The sequence below is a fragment of the Trichinella spiralis genome (genome assembly GCF_000181795.1).
Source record: "Trichinella spiralis strain ISS 195 chromosome Unknown Scfld2, whole genome shotgun sequence".
In the NCBI taxonomy this organism is placed as follows: Eukaryota; Metazoa; Nematoda; class Enoplea; order Trichinellida; family Trichinellidae; genus Trichinella; species Trichinella spiralis.
The window spans coordinates 1,989,238-2,011,393 of NW_003526941.1; the positions used below are offsets into that span (position 1 = coordinate 1,989,238).

Below are 22,156 nucleotides of genomic sequence, written 5' to 3' on the forward strand. Positions count from 1 at the left end.
AAGGCTAATTTTAAACTTATTTCATGTATTTCTTTACCTACTTGTAGAAAGTTAGTTTGAATTAATTTACGGAAAAATTATCCTGCAGATCATTATAATTTGTGTGAATTCAAATTAAAAATTTTATTTGTTTTTGTAGGGGCTTTTCAGTTTGCTCCAAACAGCAGAAAAAATGACTTTAATTCCAATAGTTGCATTATTGCATCACGTAGCGTTGTTCAGTCATTGCATTAAATTTCAAGTTGAATTTCAATTTAGGATCTTTCAAATAACAAAATTAAAAATTTATTTCTAAATTATTAAGTGATGTATTGCATTTTGATAAGATATTTTATACGTCGCAGTTTTCAAACCAATACACAAGGTATGTTATATTATTCTGAAAAGTAACGGTTATTAACTGATAATTGGAAATAGAAAAAATAAAACACTACTGACACATGGCCAAACATAACCTAGAGCTACAGCAGTGCAACTAATACTACTGTAGAATCCTTATTCAAATTGAAACTTTATTATACTATTCCTTGACTATAAAAAAATACTATATAAACTGAAATAAAATATAACCATAAAGCATTACTTCAATGTATCAGCATCATTTTTGTAAGAAAATAATAAAAAATAATTATAGTAACAGTTCAAGTGTAGTACAGTATGATGACTAAAAATGTAAAATATACAGTAGCATTATCATTTGTGTAAATTCAAAATATCCATTAAATGTTTTTCAATGTTGAAAAAATATATTTAATTTTTGATAAAATTAAAAATTTTGCTTTTACAATTATTAATACCTACACATTTCTACAGTATGAAATAACCTACTGCTCAGGTTTTAAGGAAATTGGCTGATGTTTTGAAGTATAAAAGATATTTGTTTAAATTTTTTATGTGATGAAACAGTTGAATAGCTATTAAACTTTGTTCTACAGCTGATCGAATATTGTTTCATCTTGCTTTTCTTTTTATGCTGTAGTTCCAATCTCAGGATTTCCAATTCAGAATTACTTTTCTATGGGTAGTGCTATCGCAAAAAAGAAATATCTTTTATACTGAATTATGTGTTATACTTCTGTTGAATTTTTTCAAATGAAATAAGGTTATATGTTGCAGCTTGACAGTCGATTTGTTGGAACGTTGAGGTCGAGAAAAGCGTAGAAATCTTCATTCGCCCATGACCACTCCTGCGTCGAATGCATCTTCATCGAATGCCAACGCGACCAACAACAAACTTTCAGCTCCCTCGTCACCCACGTCGGACAAAGTGGATCCTTTCGTCCGGCGTGGTAGCTTGAAACGAAAGCAGAAAAAGTTGCAGGGCTCTTCGCGGTATAAGTTGAACGGGGAAAATGAATTGGAACAACTTCCACTGCTGAAAGGTATTGTGTTGTATAAAATTTATTTTTGTTTTTCATTAGCGTTGGCTAAATTTCCTTTTTGGAAATGTTAAGGTGAAGTTGGATAGGTATTACTTCTGTTTTCTTTTCAGACGCCTCTCCGGATACTCTGATTGATTTGTTTATTAGTAAAATTCGTCAGTGTCAAGTTATTTTCGACTTCGTTGATCCGGTTAGCAGTTTGAAGAGCAAAGAGGTGAAGAGGATCACGTTGACCGAAATGATCGACTTTATCGGTTGTAGCAAAGGCATTCTTACAGAACCACTTTATCCAGAAGTGGTGACCATGGTACGTGCGATTTCTCATATATATATATATATATTTGTGTATGTTTTTTTCACTTTTGATAATTTGCTGAAACAAATTAATTTCTTCCCGCTTTCTCAACGCTAATAACATTTTCTTTGTTTTGCTGTTGTTTTTCTTTTTGCGAAAAGAAAGCGAGTGCTTGTGTGAAATCGATCTTCATTTAACATTTTCCAAGCGTATGCTTGTCGTATTTTCCTGCTCGTCGCCTTCTATTTTTTTTATTCGCTTCTTATTATTATTTTCCCCCTCTTAATCCCACTGATGCGAGACGCCTGTTGAACCGCCTAGTTATCACCATGTTCGATGTTTCGACCGTGTGTCTAAGGGCTGCGTCATGATGACGTGTGCCACAAGACGGAAACCTTATCGATTCCAACTGGAAAAGCGCACCAGGCACTTACAACCGCGCGTGCTTCTACTGCTTGACGAATATAATTTTCTTTGATCATTCCCTACCTCTTCCCTCTTTCGGAAAAAGAAGATAAGTAATGATAGAAGAGAAGTAATATGTAATGTGATGATTGGTGATTCTCGTTTTAGTTAACAACGTTTTGCCTGTTCGAAAAGTTTCACAGTATATGGTTCAAGCGCAGTAGTTGAAATAAGTAAAAATTCTGACAATAAATTTAAATTATAATTTCTCAACACCTCTAAACAGCGGTCGTATTGAACAACACTTGGAATGCGTATAATTAATTGGAAGTGAAAAGTTGTTGTTGCTCATGCAATTTTGACCTAATTTGTGTGAACAAATGAAATATGGATTGAACGCATCAAATTCATTTGTAATTTAACCCGACCGAGGATTTTTCAAATCAATTAATGTATAATATTGCTTCGTACAAATAGTAGGCATAATGCAGCCAAGAACACACTTCAAATGAATTACTGTAATTTGCGTTGATATTTTAAACAAGAGATTAAATTACACACTTGTCGTATTCCTTGATTTTAAAATTGAAGCCTTCATTTTTGATTAACGTGTTATTTCCATTGATGAGCAATAGATGACTGACTGTTAGGCTGAGATTTGAAACTTATTTTCAAGAAGAAGAAGAAGAAGAAGAGCACTTTTTCGAGTAGTAATTATGAAATATTGTTTTGCCTTGCAGGTTGCTTCGAATATTTTTCGAACCTTGCCTCCGAAAGATAACCCCGACTTTGATCCCGAAGAAGACGAACCATTGTTAGAAGCAGCGTGGCCTCATCTGCAGGTACATCATCATCAATAGAAATCGGCTGTTCTTTTATTTTCAGTGGAAATTTTATTTTTAGCTAATTTATGAATTCTTTTTGCGTTTTCTCGAATCGCCAGATTTTCAGCCCGCTGTTGGCAAACGTTACATTGATCAGCGGTTTGTACTGAAGGTATAGAATATACAGAATTCAATTAAGTAAAAATAAAATGAACAAACAAAGGATATACATCTGTTGTTTTTTAGCTCCTTGATCTGTTTGACTCGGAAGATCCTCGGGAACGGGACAGTTTGAAAACCGTTCTGCACCGAATATATGGTAAAATTCTAGGTTTGAGAGCTTTCATTCGCCGGCAGATCAATCACATCTTTTTGAGGTTAGAAGTTATTTCCATATATTTTGAAAAATATCTACCTACTCAATATGAATTTAGATTTATCTACGAAACTGAACAGTTCAATGGGGTTGGAGAATTGTTAGAAATTTTAGGAAGGTAAAAACATCGAAATTTAATATGTGCATTGACAAGGCTTATTTATTTATCTATTCTAATTCTAATGATAGCATTATCAATGGTTTTGCATTACCGCTCAAAGCTGAACACAAGGTTTTCTTGGAAAAAGTGCTGTTGCCATTGCACAAACCGAAATGCTTTAATTTATATCATGCTCAGGTGATTGACATTTCCAACTGCTTATAGTGGTCAGTCTTGATTTCAGTGAATAATTAATTAATTTCATTGTTCAATTAGTTGGCTTACTGCATTGTGCAGTTTATTGAAAAGGATCCATCGTTGACAGAAAAAGTGATAACCGCCCTGATAAAATACTGGCCGAAAACATGTAGTCAAAAAGAAGTACTTACTCTGAAATAGTTGATGATAATTGTTGAATCAAACATGTTTGATATGTGTTTTGATTTTATTTTGTTCAGGTGATGTTTTTAAACGAAATTGAAGAAATTTTGGACATCATTGAGCCAGATCAATTTAAAATTATCATGCAGCCATTGTTTCGCCAATTTGCCAAATGTGTTTCGAGTTCGCATTTTCAGGTATTATTTGAAAAAGTTAATTTGAAATACTTTTCAGTTGATAATATATGTGATGCATTTAATAATATACATACCGTATAGTAAGATGAAGTTCTACTTTGTGTACAGGTAGCCGATCGAGCGTTGTATTTGTGGAATAATGAATACATAATTTCATTAATCGAAGACAACAGCGAAGTGATCATGCCGATTATGTATCAGCCGCTTTATTTGATCGCCAAAGAGCACTGGAACTCTGCCACAGTTAGTTTGGTGTATCGCGTGCTGAAGTCGTTTGTGGAAATGAATCCCGCTTTGTTTGAAGAGCTTACTTCGAGTTTTAAAGCGGAAAGGCAAAAGTAAATTGAAAAGCAGAATATAATAATCATAATAATAGTGATAAGCTATCGGTTTTGAAATGAAATTCTCACTCACTCACTGATGTGTGGTGGTTTAAGGGAGAAAAAGAAAGAAAAGGAACGAGACGAACTGTGGAAACAGCTTGAAGCTCTGTGCTCCAGACAGAGGCATGTCGATGGTAAGCGGCCGTCAGCTTGCGACGGGGCCAGTTCGGCGACGGGTGCTAATGTCAATGCTGCTGGACGTATGGATAAAGGAAATGGACCCCAGTCAGCGTCATCGGAAACAGCCGAATGTTCGAATCCAATTCCAGAGTTGAACATGCTGACGGTGGATTCGTCTCCAATGTCGAAAAAGAAAAAACCCTGAAAGCGTTCAACCCTTCTCGCCGATGGGATTCTTGTCATTTGTTGGAATTTTTCGGTGTAGAAGGGGAGCGGGGGAAGGAATCGTTGAACGATTGCACATTGGGCGAGGCAGCTCGCTGTAACAATTTTTTTCGTTCCAAAATATGCTTGCTGGCTTGTCTTTTTCGTTTACGCACTTGATGAAGAAAAATTTTTCTTTCATTTTATTATACTTCCTTTTTGAAAATCTATTTTCCTTAGTTGCCACTTTCTTTGGGCGTGCCACGAATACAACATTTACACAACGAACAGAAGAAGAACACAGATCTGTTCGCTGGCTGTTATCTTTCCTTTATCATTTCAGTCCTTTTGTATATTTTGGAATAATTTTATTTTTAAAAAAAGTTTTTCTTTTTAACTCTGGCTCATCCTATTCCGGCCGTCCAAAGTCGTCTGTACTGTAGAATACTGCTCGGTAAAGAAATGCAGGAAAAGAGATAAACAAAAGAAAAAGAGCAGCATTTTCGACAACATCGATATAATGCATAAATGCTGACGAAATAAATGTTGTGCATGTCAACTGGGAGAAGAATGTTTTTAAAAGGAGCTGTTTCTCGGAAACTATGATGTTTTGATGCATATATTATCACCCTATATATATTTGTACTTGTTTTGGAAACTTGTAAATAAATTTGAATTTATCATGCGTTCACTTTGTTTTCCTTAACAATTAGTAATTATTGAATAAATGAAGTGAACAAATGTGAGTAAATTTCTCTTGGAAAGCGTCACTAATTTCGAAGCAAAGAAAAAGAAAGCCCTTTGAAGAAAGACAAAACGAACCTTATTCAACCTTGGTTGTGATGAATAAATTTTTGTTGGTCATAAAATTTTCTTTTCTAATCTCAGCCAGATGAAGAGCCCTGTTGAAGTTAATTAATTAATTAATTAACTTACGCGATGCACACTGTTCAGCACTGTAAACGCGCTATTTGTAACTATAACTCATACTATAACTACTTGATATTGATTTGCAAGTTCAATTTAAAAAAAGTATTTAGCCAAATTTTTTTTCAAAATTTAAACATAAACAACTTGGAAAGAGAGTACTGAATGCATGCATAGACTATATGATTACTGACAAAGAGCTTCCTTTGCACTTAACATTGCATTATTGCTGGAATGGAATTATTATTGTACGCAGTAGGAAATACATAGGAAAAGAAGAATAACAACATAAGAAACCTTGATAAATTTTCATAATGCACACACAAAACAAACAAATAAACGCATAGGACATGCAACTGTGTGTAAAGGAACCACCAATGAAACTGATATAATAAACAAAAAAAACATTTTTACCTGAGAAATAAAAAATACTGTTGTTGCTCGGAGATTATCAGCTTTGTTTTCATTTTTGGCATCGCACTTTTGTAGTGGGTAGCCAGTTGCATTCACTTTTGCACAGGCCTTTTGAATCAATCATTGCAGGACGTTGAATTCAATCGAACTAACTGCTCGTATCTTCAGCTCGAACTGATAAGACGAATTATTATCAGTTAAACGATATTTTTGCATAAAAAGCCTTGAATTTGCAAATAATAACTGTGACATCACAAGTATGTTTGCTCACGTGAGATAGATATGCTCACGATAATAATAATAATAATAATAACCAGTTCAACTGATTTATTGGGCTTCATTTATTGTCCCGTAAAGCAAACTCTGAGTAAACAAATTCAATACTGACATGCTTAACGTAAAAAGAAACAAAACAAAAAAAGTAGAATTTAAATTAAATTGAGGATTGTATGTTGTTAAAAGCAAGTAAACAATGCGTTAAGCAATGATGTTCTGAACGAAAATTGTTCAAATTGCCCCCACAACCAGAAAATTGAAATGATACGCATCGCCGTAAAGTAGACACATATGCAAAACGCATGCCGCGCTGTCGACCAGCATCAGCACAAGTTGATGTTCCTTCATCAATTGGTTGTGAACAAAACGCTTCTAAAATAGACCACACATATAAATGTAGGAATAAATAATTCATGTATAAATAAAGAATACCAGGTTTTGGACAGCAAAGACTTGTTTCCGCTACAGCAATGCAGATATAGTTGCTTGGACAAAGGGGATATTTGATTAATGTAGAAAAGCTGTTACTGGTGTTGCTGTGGTTGTTGTTGTTGTTGTTGTTGCATTCTTTCAATTGACCTGATGCAGTTATCAACGGTTCACCATGAGCACACGGAAAACCATCGACCACTGAGGGAAGCACTATCGATGGATACACTTCTTCAACCAGTGGCCATTTAGAATTACTCAAATTCCAACTCAACTTTGCATGTTTGCAAGTACGCAAGCATTCGGCATAAGTAAAGAAATTGTTCTCGTTGCCTTGATAACCTTTGTAAATGAATGGCTTGCAGTGACGAACAGAAATGTCGTAATACCATCGCTGAACGTTCAGCGAACCTTCACCAATTAATAGTGGAAGCTGACATGGGTCAGCTAACAATGGACAGCAGAAGCCTGTGGCGGAATTCGCCCCTACACGACAATAATGACCGACTGGACAAGTGAGCTTGGTCAAAACGCCCACTCGTGAACAGCGCATCGGTTCACCGTAAGCGTCTAAATGAGCCCGAGAACCAAAAGCACAAAAACGAACGTGATGCTCTGATTGACAACTGGATTCACAATCGGCCAAGCTTTCAAAATTATTTTCACTACCTCCTTCTCCAGAATAAACAAATGATTGACAAGTTTTACTTGTAGGATTGTAATACCAGCGAGCTAACTTTGCAGAACCTCTACCCGGAATCAAGGGTTGCATGCATGGATTTTCGTCTGAAAATTAAAAGCAATAAAAAAAAATAAATATCACAAAATACAGATAAACGTGGATAATAATAATTACAAACTTTTCAAAATTGGACAGCAGATGTTTAACTGATTGGAACCAGGACTGTAGCAGAAATAATTCAATGGACACGAAGCTTCAGAAATGCAGTGAACCACATCGCCATCATCATTTCGATACGGTTCACCCTGACCGCACAAAGTGACTACTTTTTTCCTTTGAATGCGAGAAAATGGTAACAAATCTTTTTTCACTTCAGTTCGTCCAGGCCAACCACGACATCGACTTAAGCACTGCTGTTCAGTGACAAAATTATTCGCACTACCACCAATGCCCGTATAAGTGAACAGCTTACAACGCCCATCCTTCAGATCATAATACCAACGTTGTAAATTTAGATTTCCAATGCCAACGTTTAACGGTAGCTCACAAATACTTCCGTCTTGAAAAATAAGAATTAACAGAACGAATTCAAACACAATTTCAAAAAAACCTTAACTAACTTGTTGGACAACAAACTGACGTTTCAGCTTTTGCACCAATATGACAGTAATGATCAACTGGACAAATATAAGGATTTTCAACGCTACAATGGATCAACTTACCGTTCACCTCAGCCAATGGCTGGCCATCAGCACACGGATTCATAAATTCTTAAAATACAACACAACACGATGCAGATAGAATATTTTTTTACATAATTAACTAATGATTTTCATACATATATATATATATTTAATTACCAGGACAATTTTTTTGACAATCAGCACGGGATAGAAAGTTGTTCTGATTTCCACCCAAACCAGCATAAGTGAACGGTCTGCATTGTCCGCTGATCGAATTGAAATACCATCGGTCCAAATTGGCCGGCCCGACACCAACAGACAGTGGAAGTTGGCATGGATTGGTTTCTTAAATAAACATGCACACATTTACATATGAACATAAAAAGAAAAGTGCGAAAATGAAGTGAAACTTACCGCCAGGACAACATACAGTGGAGTATTTGTTGGCGCCAACGTGGCACCAGTAATTCGGCAGACAAAGTTCTGAACCTTTTGGACTGCAAAAGAAGATCGAATTCGAAGTCGGATCTCGATACGGTTCACCATACGGGCAAGGGTTGGCAAATTCTAATGCCAACGAGAAGTCAAATATTCAAAAACCCTCGCTTAATCTTTCATCTCAAAAATGAATTAATTCGGTCATCAATTTTACCTGGACACTTTTGCTGACATTCAGTTCTTGTGAGGAAATTGTTCGCATTGCCACCTCTGCCAGTATATAAAAAGCGTTTACAAATTCGGTCATGCTGATCGAAATACCATCGAGGCGTTGAAGCTGTGCCAACAGCTATACCTTTGCTCAATTCCAGGCTGCATGGATCTGAAACTGCAAAACACGACTTTGAATTACTGCTTTCCATCTAATTGAATGACTGTAATGAACTTAAACTGCAAAATGTGCAAAATCACCGAAAAAAACAACATCGACAGTACATTTGATAAGTACGTTGCTAAAGGTGTGTAAAAATGATAACAGCCCTTTTGAAACATCAGTGATAATAATTATGATCAATGAAAACGAAGAAGAACGAATTAGACGCTAAAAATTATGGCCCCCATGTGCAATAAATCGTTTCATAAAATGGAAGAACGTTTAAAAATAATTACCTCGCTTTATAATAGCCTAAAGGAAAACTAGTTTGACAATTTATCAGAGAAATGATCAGATCGCGTTGTTCGAGTTTCACAGAATAATCAGAAAGAATATATATATTATCATACGCTACTTAGCTAAGCAAAATGTTCAAAGATGAACATTTCAAGTTGATTAATTTGAAAATAACGCACCACTGTCAATAAATAAATATGTTTCATATTTTTCAATTGAATAGTGAGAAAACATTTACAATCACCACTACCGCCGTCAACTGGAACAACAGCTGCAGGTTATTTTATTAGTACAACCACTGCTTGTCAACGATGACTTACTGGCTATTGACAAAGGGTAAAAAAATATTCACATCCGTTTCTTTGTTTTCCTTCATGCGTTAATTATTAAATTGTGTTCAACATACAGAAACGATTAATCAGCGAAATTTAATAATTCAACCACGACGCTAAACGTGAATTGAAGCAGAAACGAATGAATGGGACTGTTTTCAAGTAACGTAAAAAAATTTTTCTCAACGCAATGAACTTTCTTTTTTCAAAAAAAACTATTCTTCTTATGTAACAATGGAGTTTAGTGATATTTTTCACAGAGGAAGATGTTCATAAATGGGAAATGCAAAAGTCCAGCATGAAAATGAAATACTTGCACATATTTTCTTACTGTATTAAATATCAAATGTTAGAAATCAAACTGATTCCAATTATTTCCGTTCACTCTTCGCTCTCCAAGTGTGGTTAAATAAATAAATAAATAGGTATGCCTGCGCTGAGTGAACTGATCAAAAAAGGAAAATTCTCGACTGCATATATTTTGAGATGATGGACGAACAAAAATACCCAGCGCTGAATGAAACTGTATGAAAGATCAAAACCGTTGAAACAAGACGAAGCATTATTGAATTTTCAGTTCAAACGATGACATTTGCAAATGTCGAAGGTAAATAATTACTGCAGTGTAAACGACGAAAAGCGGAATATTTCAAATTACTGCAGACAGGATCATTGAAATTAAGCGAGAGCAAAAAAACCATGAAAGCCGAGCAAATAAATTAAAATTTCCATTGAAAAGCAGTGTCGAGAAAAAATTGTGATGCTGAATTTGAAATTGCCATATAGTTGTGGGTTATTTTTGGCGAGATGAAAACAACAAGCCACTACTACACGCCAATGACGTTGACCACCATATGGCAAATAAATCAAATGCAATTTGGCGCCTATGCGCGTGTCATTGAAACTGAAAAACAAGCTCGTGCAAAAGTTTCAGCAACAACAACACCAAAAACAAACAATAGCAGAAGAAAAAGGAAGCTAACAGTTTGATTTAAATAAATTGATTATAAAGTCAAAAAAACACACATATATAAATACAATGAGAAGTGTAACTCCCCAGTAGTAGAAATGACAAGTATATGGGTCATGTGGTGTGGTAAATGTGTCAGACGGTAATGCGCACCGTAATCTTTTGTACTGTTGAACCTTATTTTTCTTTAAACTTCGCCTGGAAAAAAAGTCATCGCAACAGACGCTCAGCGCAGAATAAGAATTCAATTGGGTGGAAAAACAAACAACAAACACGGCACATTTGCACATGCTGTTGCACTACTACTATTTATGGACTATATTATTATTGTTATTGTGTGAACGCTGCTGGGCCAGTCGTTGTTATCCGACGACGACTATTGGCTGCGGTGAGCAAACAAAGAAGTTATAAAAGAGAAGAACAATGGGCGAGCGTTCATTTTCATTTGTCAGTCTTTGGACAGAAACGACACTCGCGCTGCTGCTACTCGTCGGTTGCTATTTTGCAGTGTTGTTGTCAACGTGTGCACAGACTGAAAAGTATTCCATTCAGCTTGTACGCTAGCAAGTTTTGCACGCTACTTTTTTAGCTGTAGATTCGGTTACAGGTAAAATGCTCCGGCTCCATCCGAGGTACGTGGTGGACATGCACACCCTTTGGTGTGAACGGGAAAGAAGAAAGCGTCGCATCAAGCGACGGATATTTTTAATCGGCTTGTTCAGCAATTTAATCGGCATCATCTTGTTCGTCACGCTGGCCGTTTTGGTCAACTCGCCCGAGTGGACAAGGGACAGTGACGAGCTGCGGACGCGGGATCAGTCGACGGAGAATCGAATCGAACAACGTTGCCGAATGGTCAAGCAGAGCGGCGGATGGCGCCAGACGGCCGTCAACGTGCTCGAAAACGTCGAAGCTTCGGTCGACGCTTGTTCGGATTTTCACGAATTCGCTTGCGGCGGTTGGCGGCGTCGCCACGCCCAGTACGGCCACACCGTTCGAGACTTGCTCACCGAACGACTGTTCGAACAGATACGACGAGCGTTGGATTTGGTCGACGAACGCACCCCACTGCGAGCGCTGCGTCGGCTCAAGTTCGCCTACGCCGCCTGCGTCGACACCGAAGCGATGGATCTACTCCAAGGTAAGCCGCTGTGCCGACTACTGACCGGCAACGGCGATCCGGTGCTCGGCTCTTGGCCGCTGCTCGAACTGCCCGACACTGAGCCGGGATCGGGAGCGGGCGTGGCGTTCAAAATTGGCCATCTCAAAGCCGAGTATGGTGTCGACACGGTGTTCTTCGCCCACGCCAAGCCCGACGCCGGCGACAATGACCGCTCGTTCGTGCTCGAATTGTCCGGCGCTGCGTTGCCGTTGGGTTTGGGCTCGTTCACCGGCCTCTACTATTTGGACGAGACTCACTACGGCTGGATAATGCGAGAATATGCTCAACTGATCGAACGAGTCGCCCAACTGTTGCGCAAGCAGATGCTCAGTGCCGATCATCCGCATCCGGTGCTGATCAATCGAACCGAAATTGACCTGATGGTCGAATTTGAACAAAATCTCGCCCGGGCTGTTTTGGACGCCACCGACGATGACGACGCTGAGATGACGTGGTCGTTGCAGACGTTGCAAGAGCAAATTCCCAATTTCGACTGGTTCGCCATGTTCGAAGCTCTGCTGCAGCCGGATGTGTTGGAAAGAATCGTGCCCACAGACAACGCTGCTGCTGATAGTGAAGGTCGTTTACGTGTCAAGCCGGCCTTTTTGGCCAATGTGACGGAACTGTTGCAACAAACTAACAACCGAACCATAAACAACTACCTCGTCTGGCGACTGGTGAAGCAGAGCTTGCCGTTCCTGGGTCAGGAGTATCGAGACGCGTTGCGCCAGTTCGACCGAGCCACACGACTCAGAGGCCACTCTGCCAAGACCGAAGAAGACCGGTGGCGCGAATGCGTGGCGCTGATCAACCACAATGATCATTTGCCTGGACTTGGCTACGCGTCTGGCCGACTGTACGCCGAGCACGCGTTCGACGACGACGAACAAGCCGACGCCGAATGGCTAATTGAAGAGCTGCGCCACACCTATCAAGAAAGCGTGGGCCGGCTGCGCTGGATGGACCCGAAACAGAGACACGCCGCGGTCGACAAGCTCACCTCCATGCGCCGATACGTCGGCTATCCGAACTGGATACGAAACGACGAACGTTTGGAAACCTACTACGAACGATTGGAGTTCGACGATGATCACGACGGTGCGTTCGAAGTTCACTTCAAGCTGCGCTCCTGGGCAGTCAGAGAGAACATGCGCTCGTTGCTGTCCGGCGCTGAACGACTCGATCAGTTCGTCGGCTCGCCGGACGCCACTGAATCCTGGTACGACAGACAGCTCAATATGTTGACTATACCGATCGGCCAGCTGCAGCCGCCGTTCTACCGCAGCGACTTTCCCAGGGCAGTGACGTTCGGCGGGTTGGGCAGTGCCGTGGCTCGCGAAATTACCCGCGCCTTCGACCCTGTCGGCGCCAAGTACGATGCCCGGAGCCGCCAGCTGAACTGGTGGACCGCTGAAAACAAGCTTCGTTTCACCAACATCACCGACTGCTTGTCCAACGATTATGAACAATACTGCTATCCCCATTTGAACCTGTGCGTCAACGGGCAGCGTACTGCCAACGAGAATCTGGCCGACTTGGTTGGTCTGAGTATCGCCTATGCAGCCTACAGAAACTGGACCACTGCTCAAGGAGAAGCAGAACCAAGTTTACCGTTGGTCGATTTTACACCAGAACAGTTGTTCTTCCTCAGCTATGCAAACTTATGGTGCAGTCACAGTAGCGAACAAGCGTTGATCGATCAACTAACTACAGGCTACGAGGCACCGGATCGGTATCGACTTATCGGGACACTGCGCAATTTCCCACCATTTAGCGAAGCGTTTCACTGTTCACCAGAATCTTACATGAGTCCGTCGAAACGATGTGATATATATAATTGAACTTGTATTTTTATATTATTCACTTGTTTTTTCTTTCTGACATTATATCCTTTCACACGAATGACTGACTGTTGTACATTTATGCTTGCGTTGTTATTGTTCATTCTATCCACATGCATGGAAAATACTTTTTTCCCATGTGTATGTTATTATGCTTTGGAATGAATTGAATAAAATCAGTGAAAATTGCCAATTGCCTCATCTCATATCGCAGAATAATTTTAACCAACAATCACATTAAAATCCACTTACCTCCTTCACAGCAAACTGATGTTTCAACAGTAATGCCAACGTGACACCAATAACCAACAGGACAAGTATTTCGATTTTGGGCACCGCAATAGATGACGTCGACATCTGATCCAGCGTCACGTGGACAAGGGTTCAAAAACACTAACAATGTAAAATAAATAGATCAGCATTTTATACAGAATATGTTGGAAATTCACTTCTCAACAAAATACCTGGACATTCTTGAATGCACTGCGATTCAGTAAGAAAGTTGTTCTGATTACCCCCGCGGCCAGTGTAAGTAAATTCCAAACACTGTCGACTATTCTGATTAAAATACCATCTCTTCAATTTCTCTGAACCAATGCCAGGTAACATTGGCAACAAGCAGCGATCACCTTCTGCAAAATAGGCAATCATTTCAAACAAGACAACTAAATCAGAGAACAACTTGAAAAATACACCTCCTTGACAGCACACAGTAGTCTCAGCATCTGCTCCATAATGACACCAATATCCAATGGGACAGCCGGTGTTTCCATCACCACAATGTACAATGGTACCTTTTTCTGATCTAGAGGGATCTCCGATTGGGCATGGATTACGAAATTCTGAACATAAATAATGGAAAAAAATTACGACCAGAATTAATAGAATGTAAAAATATCAAAAACACAATTAAACTGAAATGTGCTTGCTCTACGAACCAGGACATCGCGCCATGCAGTCCTGCTTAGCAAGAAAATTGTTTTCATTTCCACCGGATCCGGTATAAACAAAGCGATTACAACGACGAGCGTGACGGTCAAAATACCAGCGTACCAATACAGACTGACCAGTGCCCGTTTCAGCTGGCAAAACGCATGGATTATCAGCGGCTGGACAACAAACTGAATTGCTATTTGAATCGCCCACGTGGCACCAATAGTTCGCCGGACAAAGATGCACACCGGTGGCCGTGCAAAGAATGTATTGTCCGTTGGCCGCGGATGCAGGTTCACCTTGTCGACAAGGGTTCTGGAAAACTGATCAAAAAAGCAAATACTAGAGTTGATGATGAATTTAAAAGTTGCTCAAATAATACTGAAAAAGGCACTGACCAGGACAACTGTTTTCACAATCACCTCGACTGAGGAAATTATTCTGGTTGCCACCCAAGCCTGAATATGTAAATGGCAAACACTGCTTTGTTTGACTGTTGAAATAAAATCTCGGTAACATTAAAACACCTTCACCCACTTGTAACGGCATCAAACAGGATGCGTTTTCTACATATAAAAAAGTAAAACAACCGTTTGAAGAATATGGACAAAAAATATTCACAAAAAGCATTCAATTACTGAGATATGAAGAGTCTACTTTTTTAGTCGAATTCTCCACTGGTTTTCGCTTACGAAAGCTTGTTATTTCATTTTCTGAAAACAGAAATGTAATATAATTATTCAGCACACTTTTAATTCAATATGAAATAAAACGTTTCTGCTATTTAACAACAACTCGCGAAATACATTAAATGATGAATGAAAGGCATCAAGCTTCATATCATTCATGAAACCCCAAAACTGCTCATGATATGCTTACCATATGGACAACAAAGAGTCGACTGCTCATCACCACCGACGTGACACCAGTAGCCTTCAGGACAGTCATCCATGTCGGCTACGCTGCATAGTACAATGTTATCTTGTTCATCACGAGCTGGATTTCCATTAATGCAAGGATTACGAAAAACTAAAGGTAAAAGAAAAAACGGACAACAATAAATCAAAACTCATTTCATATACATGTATAATTTATCATTGCCTGGACAGCGTTGTTCACATTCTTGTAAAGTCATAAAGTTATTCTCATTTCCATGTAAACCTGAATAAAGAAAACTGTGACATGTCTGCGTTTCCCGAATGTAGCCGTAGCGTAACAAGGACGCTTGACCAGAGCCTTGTTCTACAGGCAATTCACATGGATTAGTAGCTGAAATGCAAGTAGAAATGCAAAACTGTTAAAACAGCACACTGTTGTTTATATTAGCTTTACCACCAGGACAACAAACGGAACTTTCCAAATCAGCTCCAATGTGACACCAATAGCTGCTAGGACAAATGGTCGGCGTGGTTGCTCCACATCTTGTAATGTGACCGTTAAGATTGATGTGAGGTGGACCAGTAGTGCATGGGTTCTGAAATTCCGGGCATCTCGATCGGCAAGCTTCAATAGTTTCAAAATTGTTCTGATTTCCACCGCTTCCGGTGTAGGTAAAACTCAAACACATTTTCGTATCCGTATTGTAATACCAACGACTTAGCACACTGTTACCATTTCCACGACTTTGTGGAAGCTGACATGGATCTGAATCTGAAATGAAATAACAAGTTTCTTTTAAATCCTTTTACATTACATTGAATAAAATTATAGTTATAATTATAATGCAAACCAGCATCACCTCCAGGACAGCACAGTGTCATCGCCGCAGTTGCACCCAAGTGACACCAATAGTTTTCAGGACATGTTCCATCTTCGTCACTGTTGCAAAATACAGGAGTGTTGCTTCGTCGATTTATCAACGGCATTCCTTCAGAACAAGGATTCTCCAAAACTGAAAAAGAGAATGAAAAGTATAAAATGGCACCGAGAATAGAAGCAACACTTCCCAAATACCTGGACAAGAGGCTTCACAATCTTGCATTGTTACAAAATTGTTTTGATTTCCTTTTCGGCCACTGTACGCAAAAGTTTCACACTGTCTACTGGTTTGATTGAAAAAGAATCTTGGAATGTGCAATGATCCAGTACCTTCTGATTTTGGAAGTGAGCATGGGTCGTCAGATGCTAAGTAATAAAATTAATATACAAATTGTAAATATATAAAATATAACAAATAATTCGAAAACAAAAAAATGATTTTGAACAACGGAACTTCTACAAAAAAATATTTTATATATATTTCACAGTTTACCAAAAGGACAACAAACAGAACTTCTTTCGTCGAATCCAACATGACACCAGTAACCAGGAGAACAAAATCCATTTGTAGCTGAGCAAAACGCTACCTGACCACTTTGGAAATCGATGGGCGGTGTACCAGCTGGACAAGCATTGTCATACTCTAAAATCAGTGAAATGTAAATATAAAAGTGATAAAAACAAAATAAAAAATTTAACATGAACAGACAGATGAATGAACAAGAAACATCTTTGCTAATACTTTACCAGGGCAAATACGCCGACAATCAGACAATTGGACAAAATTGTTCTCATTTCCACCAGTACCAGTATAAGTGAAAGATTTGCATGTCGATGACTGAGAGTCAAAATACCATCTGGATAGAAATGAAGCGCCGTTTCCAGGCTGCAGTGGAAGCTGGCAGACAGAAAATCCCGAAACAGATGTCGCTAAAAATTGAAGCAGCTGTAATTATTATTCATTTTGATACGGTTGATGCTAAAAAGCGTGGTCCAAGAGCTTACGAGATGTTCTTAAACAGCAGACCGTGGTCTCTTTTTTGGCACCAATGTGACAGTAATAATTAAATGGACAAATATTCGAATTTTCTGACGAACAGAATAACCAACTTTGACCATCTCCAGCCAAAGCCGGATAGCCAAGAGCACAGGGGCTAGGCTGAGGTCCTTTGCAATTAACAAGTTAAACAGTAATATTACAAAGTGCTTTTTCGAAAAAAATATTCACCTCGTCCACATTCTGCAAAGCATTCCTGTTCAGACAGAAAATTATTTGCATTGCCTTTTGTGCCGGCGTACAAAAAGAATTTGCACCCATTCAACTTTGAATCATAAGCATAGCGCTGTAATCGATTTTGCCCAACTCCACTGCTCACAGGCAAACTGCACGTATCACCTGTAAAACATGCATGCACATTATTTACTCTAACAATTTGTCAAAGTAATATTTAAAACACAATAAAAAAGATACCATAACAGATATTATTTACATTAAAAAAATGTAAATCAAGCTTCGTATCAGAAATTGCAATAGAATAGCGGAATTTTACCACTACTTTCACTCACTGCGCAAATAAATATTGTGCATTCGTAAAATGTTTACTCAAATGCTAACCAACGTCTGATACAAAATGTAATAAATAAAAATATAAATCAACAACAATACAATGCAAAGGAATGCAAAGGAATTTGTAATTAATAATGCTAATTATTATTACTAAGTATAAACAAGGCATTAATAAATTTGCTGAAAATTAATTCTATAATTTTGAACAGCAGATGATGATGCTAAGAGCACCAACAAACAGGCGTCGCGATGACGGCATAAAACGTGACTGTGCTAATAAACGACAGATTTTTTCTCCAGTGCAGTGAATGGATTCAAATCTAAAGTTGGCATTCAGTATAAATATCTCAATTGCAAAAACATGAATTCCATGAAACAACACGCAAACAAACAAAAAACTTCATACTACTATTTTTCATGCATGATTTGCAACATCACATACATAAAAAGCATTCTGCATGCATTCCTGAGTCAATCGAGCAAAATTAAAATTTTGCTTTTTCCTTTCACACATGAACTTAACGCATCAACACAAAATGCTTGCATTGTAAATTACGAAAGCAACTAACTGTTCAGTTGAAGAAAAAAACAATTACCAGGTTGCAACTGAATTACACACTTTTTATCAAGATGCTCTACTAATGCTCTAAGTATATGAAAAACAGCTTACCCTCTCTGGGGCAACAAACTGTTGATAGCCGATCATGACCAACATGACAGAAATGTGTAGGCGGACAACTGCTTGCTATCGATGAACCAGAACAAAGCAACACTCGACCGCTTTGCTGACGTAGAGGTGTTCCATTGGCGCAAGTACGTCCTAAGGCAAAAAAAATCAAACAACTGACTAATGATTTCTTCATATGGAGAAAGAACAGTGAAAAATTTACGTTCACAAAATGCACGACATTCATCAGACGATTCGAAATTATTCATATTGCCATCAGTGCCACGATAGAGGAACTCTTGACAACGGCCACTTATCTGGTCGAAATACCAACGCACCAATGGTCGAGAACCTTGACCAAGATCTAATGGCAAAAAGCATTCGGATGGATAATGGTCCAGCTGATGATGACCAGCAACTAAAATGACAAATCATTTGTGGAAATTTCATTTCAAAAACAAATGTTCACTAACTGCTGCTGTCTGGACAGCAAACTGATGAGGTATTGTTCGGTGAAAAATGACATCTGAAGCCAGGAGAACACTGAAAGTTATTTTCAACACTGCAGTGCTCTGCCTCGACCGCTAAAACAGTTCCGTTGCAAACGAGTGTTGCCGATTCGCTTGCCTTTTTCAAATTATTTTCTTCATAAAAATTTTTCATACAATGATTACAATAACAATGATAAACAATAACAAACTTACCAACTGGACAACAAACTGAAATTGTAGCATTGTAGTTACACAGCTGACCATTTGGACACTGATAATTGTTGTGCTGATCACAAAGCTCAACTTCATTGATTTTCTTCAATCCATTGCACACAAGAATCGACTGCTGACTAATCGGCTGATGACGAATATCTGGCTGCAAGAATCCGTACTGTTGTTCTCCAGCAATTAGCTTATTGCTAAGTAATACATCTGGAAACTGGTATCGTTGTGATGAACAAGCTGCCATGCATTCCATCTCAGTTTCAAAATTGTTTGCATTTCCGCCAAAACCGAAAAATAAAAACGTTCGACACTGGTCAGCATTCTGATCATAAGCCCAACGCACGTCCAAATTATAGCCTTGGCCAGTGCTGAGCGGCAACTGACATGGATCGCCAACCAATTCGCCAATACCCTTACCCTCAGAGGCAGGTCTGTATGCGGCAGGATTGCAGTAAAAATTGCATTCAAATTGTGAACTGAATACATTCAACGTCTGGGTCGGTTCAATCGACTGGTGATGAATCATTACTGGCTGACACCTACCAATCAGTGCATCAAATGTCCATTGAAGTTGTGAACTACTACTGCCACCATTAATATTGCTATTGACAGCTGAAATCATCTTCGGCTGCAAACATCTCTCGTCAAATTCTACCGTCTGTTTCGAAGGGTGTACAGAAAGCGGCTGCCCAGCATTTGAAAGCACGCCTTCCCCTGAAGGAATAGCTGGAGCCATGGTTCCTGGAGCTGGCGTATTTACTGATGGCTCAGGAAATGGCATCGGCTCTTTCGGTAATGTGTACACTGAACTGATCTGTGGCTTGGAGGGCTGTTGAACCATATACAACGGCCAAGTGGCTTGCAATTCTGAAATCGACTGCTGATCAGAAGTATAAACTGCAGTTCCCGGCGGGTACGTTTGTAAATTTTGCAGCACCGATTCAGGTATTTTCTGCCCGCCATTGCCAGACGACGGCCTATGAATCACGTAAGGTGTTTGTGGAACGGTCGACGCCTGCACTGTTGACTGATGCGAATTCAGAATTCCATTCAAATTCTGAACATTGGAATGGTTGGGAATTGGCATTGGACGGGGAGTGGTTTGCACTATTGGAGTTGGAATTTGTGGTTCCGGAGTTGGAATAATTTTTGGCAACGTAGGATAAGTTGCAAACGGGTATGTCCAAGAGGCTGGATTAAAATTGAAGCCCATCGCGGACGCCAACGACTTATCTACCACATTCAACGCACTTGCAGGGTATGGAAGTTTAGGGTGAGCATCGAAAACTGGTGGCGGCACTAAATAAAATAATTAAAAATTATTTAAGAAAAAAACATATTCATTTCAGCATCAGTGATATAACACTTGCAATAACAAATAATTAACTGGCTTAACAGTAAACTTTTAACATATTTATCAAATAAATTTTAAAGAAAAATTAACAACACGAAATAATAATAATAATAATAATAATAATAATAATAATAATAATAATAATAATAATAATAATAATAATAATAATAACAGTTGCCTGTGGTTGATGCAGCAGGAGAAGAGTTCTTAATACACTTTTGCACACACTGATCTTTGGTTAGAAAGTTGTTCTGATTGCCACCATATCCAGTATAGAAAAACTTCTGGCAGCCACCTAGCTTGACATCGTGATACCAGCGTTCCATACGTCCACTGCCGTGACCAGACAAACGTGGTAAATTACATCCATTATCAGCTTTAAATACAATAGAATGATTTAAATCAAAGAAGAATAAGAATATACATATATATATATATATATATATATATCCCTGCTGTATTACCCAAAGCACTGGGACAACAATAGGTTGTGATTCGAGAAGAACCAATGTGACACCAATAGCCGACCGTGCAATCCGCGTCTGAGAAACAATGCAAAGGCTTACCGTCGCTAAGCTGCGGGGCACCGTCACGGCACAGCAATGAATAATCTAAAATTTATAAAATTTGCAATTTATGAAATTAGCTAATTTCACAACTATGTGGCAAATTTTTGTATTAATTGAGATACTGCTTACTGTCAGCAAACTTTTCATTGCTCCCAATTTAAATATTTCACCTCTGCAAATAAATAAATAAACAAATATGAAGTGCCAGAAATATGGTGAATAAAATTCGATTCATTTGAAAATTCAATACTTATCACCACAGCTCAAAATGTTTGTATCTTATTGTTGAAACAATTATTCTAATGTGATTCGTCTTCGTTAATTAACTGCCTTGTTGCTATTCTCTTTTCGATAAAAATGCACAATTACAAAAACGTTATTGCAATATATAAATAAATTTGAATATATATATATATATATATATATATATATGTATATGTACATAAACGAGTTTGACACAAGTGCAGCAAAATCAAAGTGCCGAAAATAAAATCACACCAAAAATGCTCTTACCTACATACTGGGTGTCAATTTGGAGTACTTGTTTGTCAGAAATGGTTGTCGTTGGCAAATGAGTAACAATGTCAGCAAAACCAAACGGATTCGGTATATCAACGCTGAATGACGCTTCTCTTCCGCTGTTCAAATCCACATCTGGCGGGTAAATTTTCACCGTGATCACTTTGGCTTCGTTGCTAGGGTCGCTGTCCACACTATCCGGCAAAGCAGTGGCGTTCTCTTCTGTCGACTGATCTTGAGCAGCATCGTTGATCACGGCATCTGTGACCGGCTTGGCGGAGGTTCTCCTGATGATGGACAAAAAAACAGGCAAACCGGCGTCCGAGTCGTTGTTGCTGGTCACAACAGCGCTACTGAAAAGGAAAACCAAAAGCAGAAAAACAAAGTGAAAATGCTCGCTACTGTGCATCGGCCACTTCCAGGGCTACAAGAGGACAACTAGAAAACGCGGCAGGATCACGGTCTTGCACTACTTGACCGCCCTGCCCTGTGTGTGCATGTGTACTCGCAGACAAATAACGCGGACGTTGTTGTCCGTCGATGGCCGAGGACGACGGTCCTGTCACCGTCCATTTTGTGTTT

General features: G+C 38.8%; 6 protein-coding genes across 6 annotated transcripts; 2 read left to right on the top strand and 4 right to left on the bottom strand.

Annotated features, from left to right (window-relative positions):
• Positions 1-1,123: 1,123 nt before the first annotated feature.
• On the top strand, positions 1,124-4,668 carry Tsp_02931 (serine/threonine- protein phosphatase regulatory subunit epsilon). Its single transcript, XM_003379216.1, has 11 exons — positions 1,124-1,382; positions 1,493-1,689; positions 2,823-2,924; positions 2,986-3,078; positions 3,153-3,283; positions 3,341-3,400; positions 3,472-3,580; positions 3,659-3,763; positions 3,841-3,960; positions 4,069-4,298; positions 4,398-4,668. Exons 1-11 carry the CDS (start codon positions 1,178-1,180, stop codon positions 4,666-4,668), a joined length of 1,623 nt encoding a protein of 540 aa, XP_003379264.1. The 5' UTR covers positions 1,124-1,177.
• A 1,817-nt stretch (positions 4,669-6,485) lies between these two features.
• Positions 6,486-8,938, bottom strand: Tsp_02932 (putative kunitz/Bovine pancreatic trypsin inhibitor domain protein). The gene is made up of 8 exons (XM_003379217.1): positions 8,731-8,938; positions 8,316-8,423; positions 8,118-8,165; positions 8,016-8,072; positions 7,574-7,954; positions 6,864-7,499; positions 6,553-6,656; positions 6,486-6,500 (listed from the first exon to the last, which is right to left on the bottom strand). The coding sequence occupies exons 1-8, from the start codon at positions 8,936-8,938 to the stop codon at positions 6,486-6,488; spliced, it is 1,557 nt and encodes a 518-aa protein (XP_003379265.1).
• Positions 8,939-10,618: 1,680 nt separating this feature from the next.
• Tsp_02933 (hypothetical protein) lies at positions 10,619-11,077 on the top strand. The gene has a single exon (XM_003379218.1). The coding sequence runs from the start codon at positions 10,619-10,621 to the stop codon at positions 11,075-11,077; it is 459 nt and encodes a 152-aa protein (XP_003379266.1).
• A 137-nt stretch (positions 11,078-11,214) lies between these two features.
• Tsp_02934 (hypothetical protein) lies at positions 11,215-12,474 on the bottom strand. Its single transcript, XM_003379219.1, has 3 exons — positions 12,239-12,474; positions 11,655-12,217; positions 11,215-11,594 (listed from the first exon to the last, which is right to left on the bottom strand). Exons 1-3 carry the CDS (start codon positions 12,472-12,474, stop codon positions 11,215-11,217), a joined length of 1,179 nt encoding a protein of 392 aa, XP_003379267.1.
• Positions 12,475-12,555: 81 nt separating this feature from the next.
• Positions 12,556-13,134, bottom strand: Tsp_02935 (hypothetical protein). Its single transcript, XM_003379220.1, has one exon. The coding sequence runs from the start codon at positions 13,132-13,134 to the stop codon at positions 12,556-12,558; it is 579 nt and encodes a 192-aa protein (XP_003379268.1).
• A 533-nt stretch (positions 13,135-13,667) lies between these two features.
• Tsp_02936 (putative kunitz/Bovine pancreatic trypsin inhibitor domain protein) lies at positions 13,668-21,927 on the bottom strand (the record flags this gene model as incomplete). Its single annotated transcript, XM_003379221.1, is given in 24 exon segments — positions 13,668-13,693; positions 13,744-13,884; positions 13,956-14,123; positions 14,187-14,333; positions 14,430-14,739; positions 14,768-14,805; positions 14,823-14,990; positions 15,063-15,137; positions 15,304-15,453; positions 15,601-15,693; positions 15,757-16,074; positions 16,154-16,315; positions 16,378-16,548; positions 16,676-16,825; positions 16,930-17,128; positions 17,210-17,349; positions 17,411-17,578; positions 18,420-18,569; positions 18,640-18,834; positions 18,890-19,060; positions 19,121-20,431; positions 20,782-20,862; positions 20,951-21,097; positions 21,569-21,927. Coding segments are annotated over 24 exon segments (5,038 nt in total), but the record flags the coding sequence as incomplete, so codon positions are not given.
• Positions 21,928-22,156: the final 229 nt, after the last annotated feature.

Coding starts and splice junctions, on each gene's coding strand:
- Tsp_02932 (XM_003379217.1), bottom strand. CDS start 8,938: ATGGAAAGCAGTAATTCAAAGTCGTGTTTTGCAGTTTCAGATCCATGC. Junction 8,166..8,315: donor CAGACCGTTCACTTATGCTG/GTTTGGGTGGAA, acceptor TTGTATTTTAAG/AATTTATGAATCCGTGTGCT. Junction 6,657..6,863: donor ACCGTTGATAACTGCATCAG/GTCAATTGAAAG, acceptor GGTCTATTTTAG/AAGCGTTTTGTTCACAACCA.
- Tsp_02935 (XM_003379220.1), bottom strand. CDS start 13,134: ATGGGGATAGCAGTATTGTTCATAATCGTTGGACAAGCAGTCGGTGAT.
- Tsp_02931 (XM_003379216.1), top strand. CDS start 1,178: ATGACCACTCCTGCGTCGAATGCATCTTCATCGAATGCCAACGCGACC. Junction 3,284..3,340: donor ATCAATCACATCTTTTTGAG/GTTAGAAGTTAT, acceptor ATATGAATTTAG/ATTTATCTACGAAACTGAAC. Junction 3,401..3,471: donor TTGTTAGAAATTTTAGGAAG/GTAAAAACATCG, acceptor TTCTAATGATAG/CATTATCAATGGTTTTGCAT.
- Tsp_02933 (XM_003379218.1), top strand. CDS start 10,619: ATGTGTCAGACGGTAATGCGCACCGTAATCTTTTGTACTGTTGAACCT.
- Tsp_02934 (XM_003379219.1), bottom strand. CDS start 12,474: ATGATCATTGTGGTTGATCAGCGCCACGCATTCGCGCCACCGGTCTTC. Junction 11,595..11,654: donor GCACCGGATCGCCGTTGCCG/GTCAGTAGTCGG, acceptor GTGTCGACGCAG/GCGGCGTAGGCGAACTTGAG.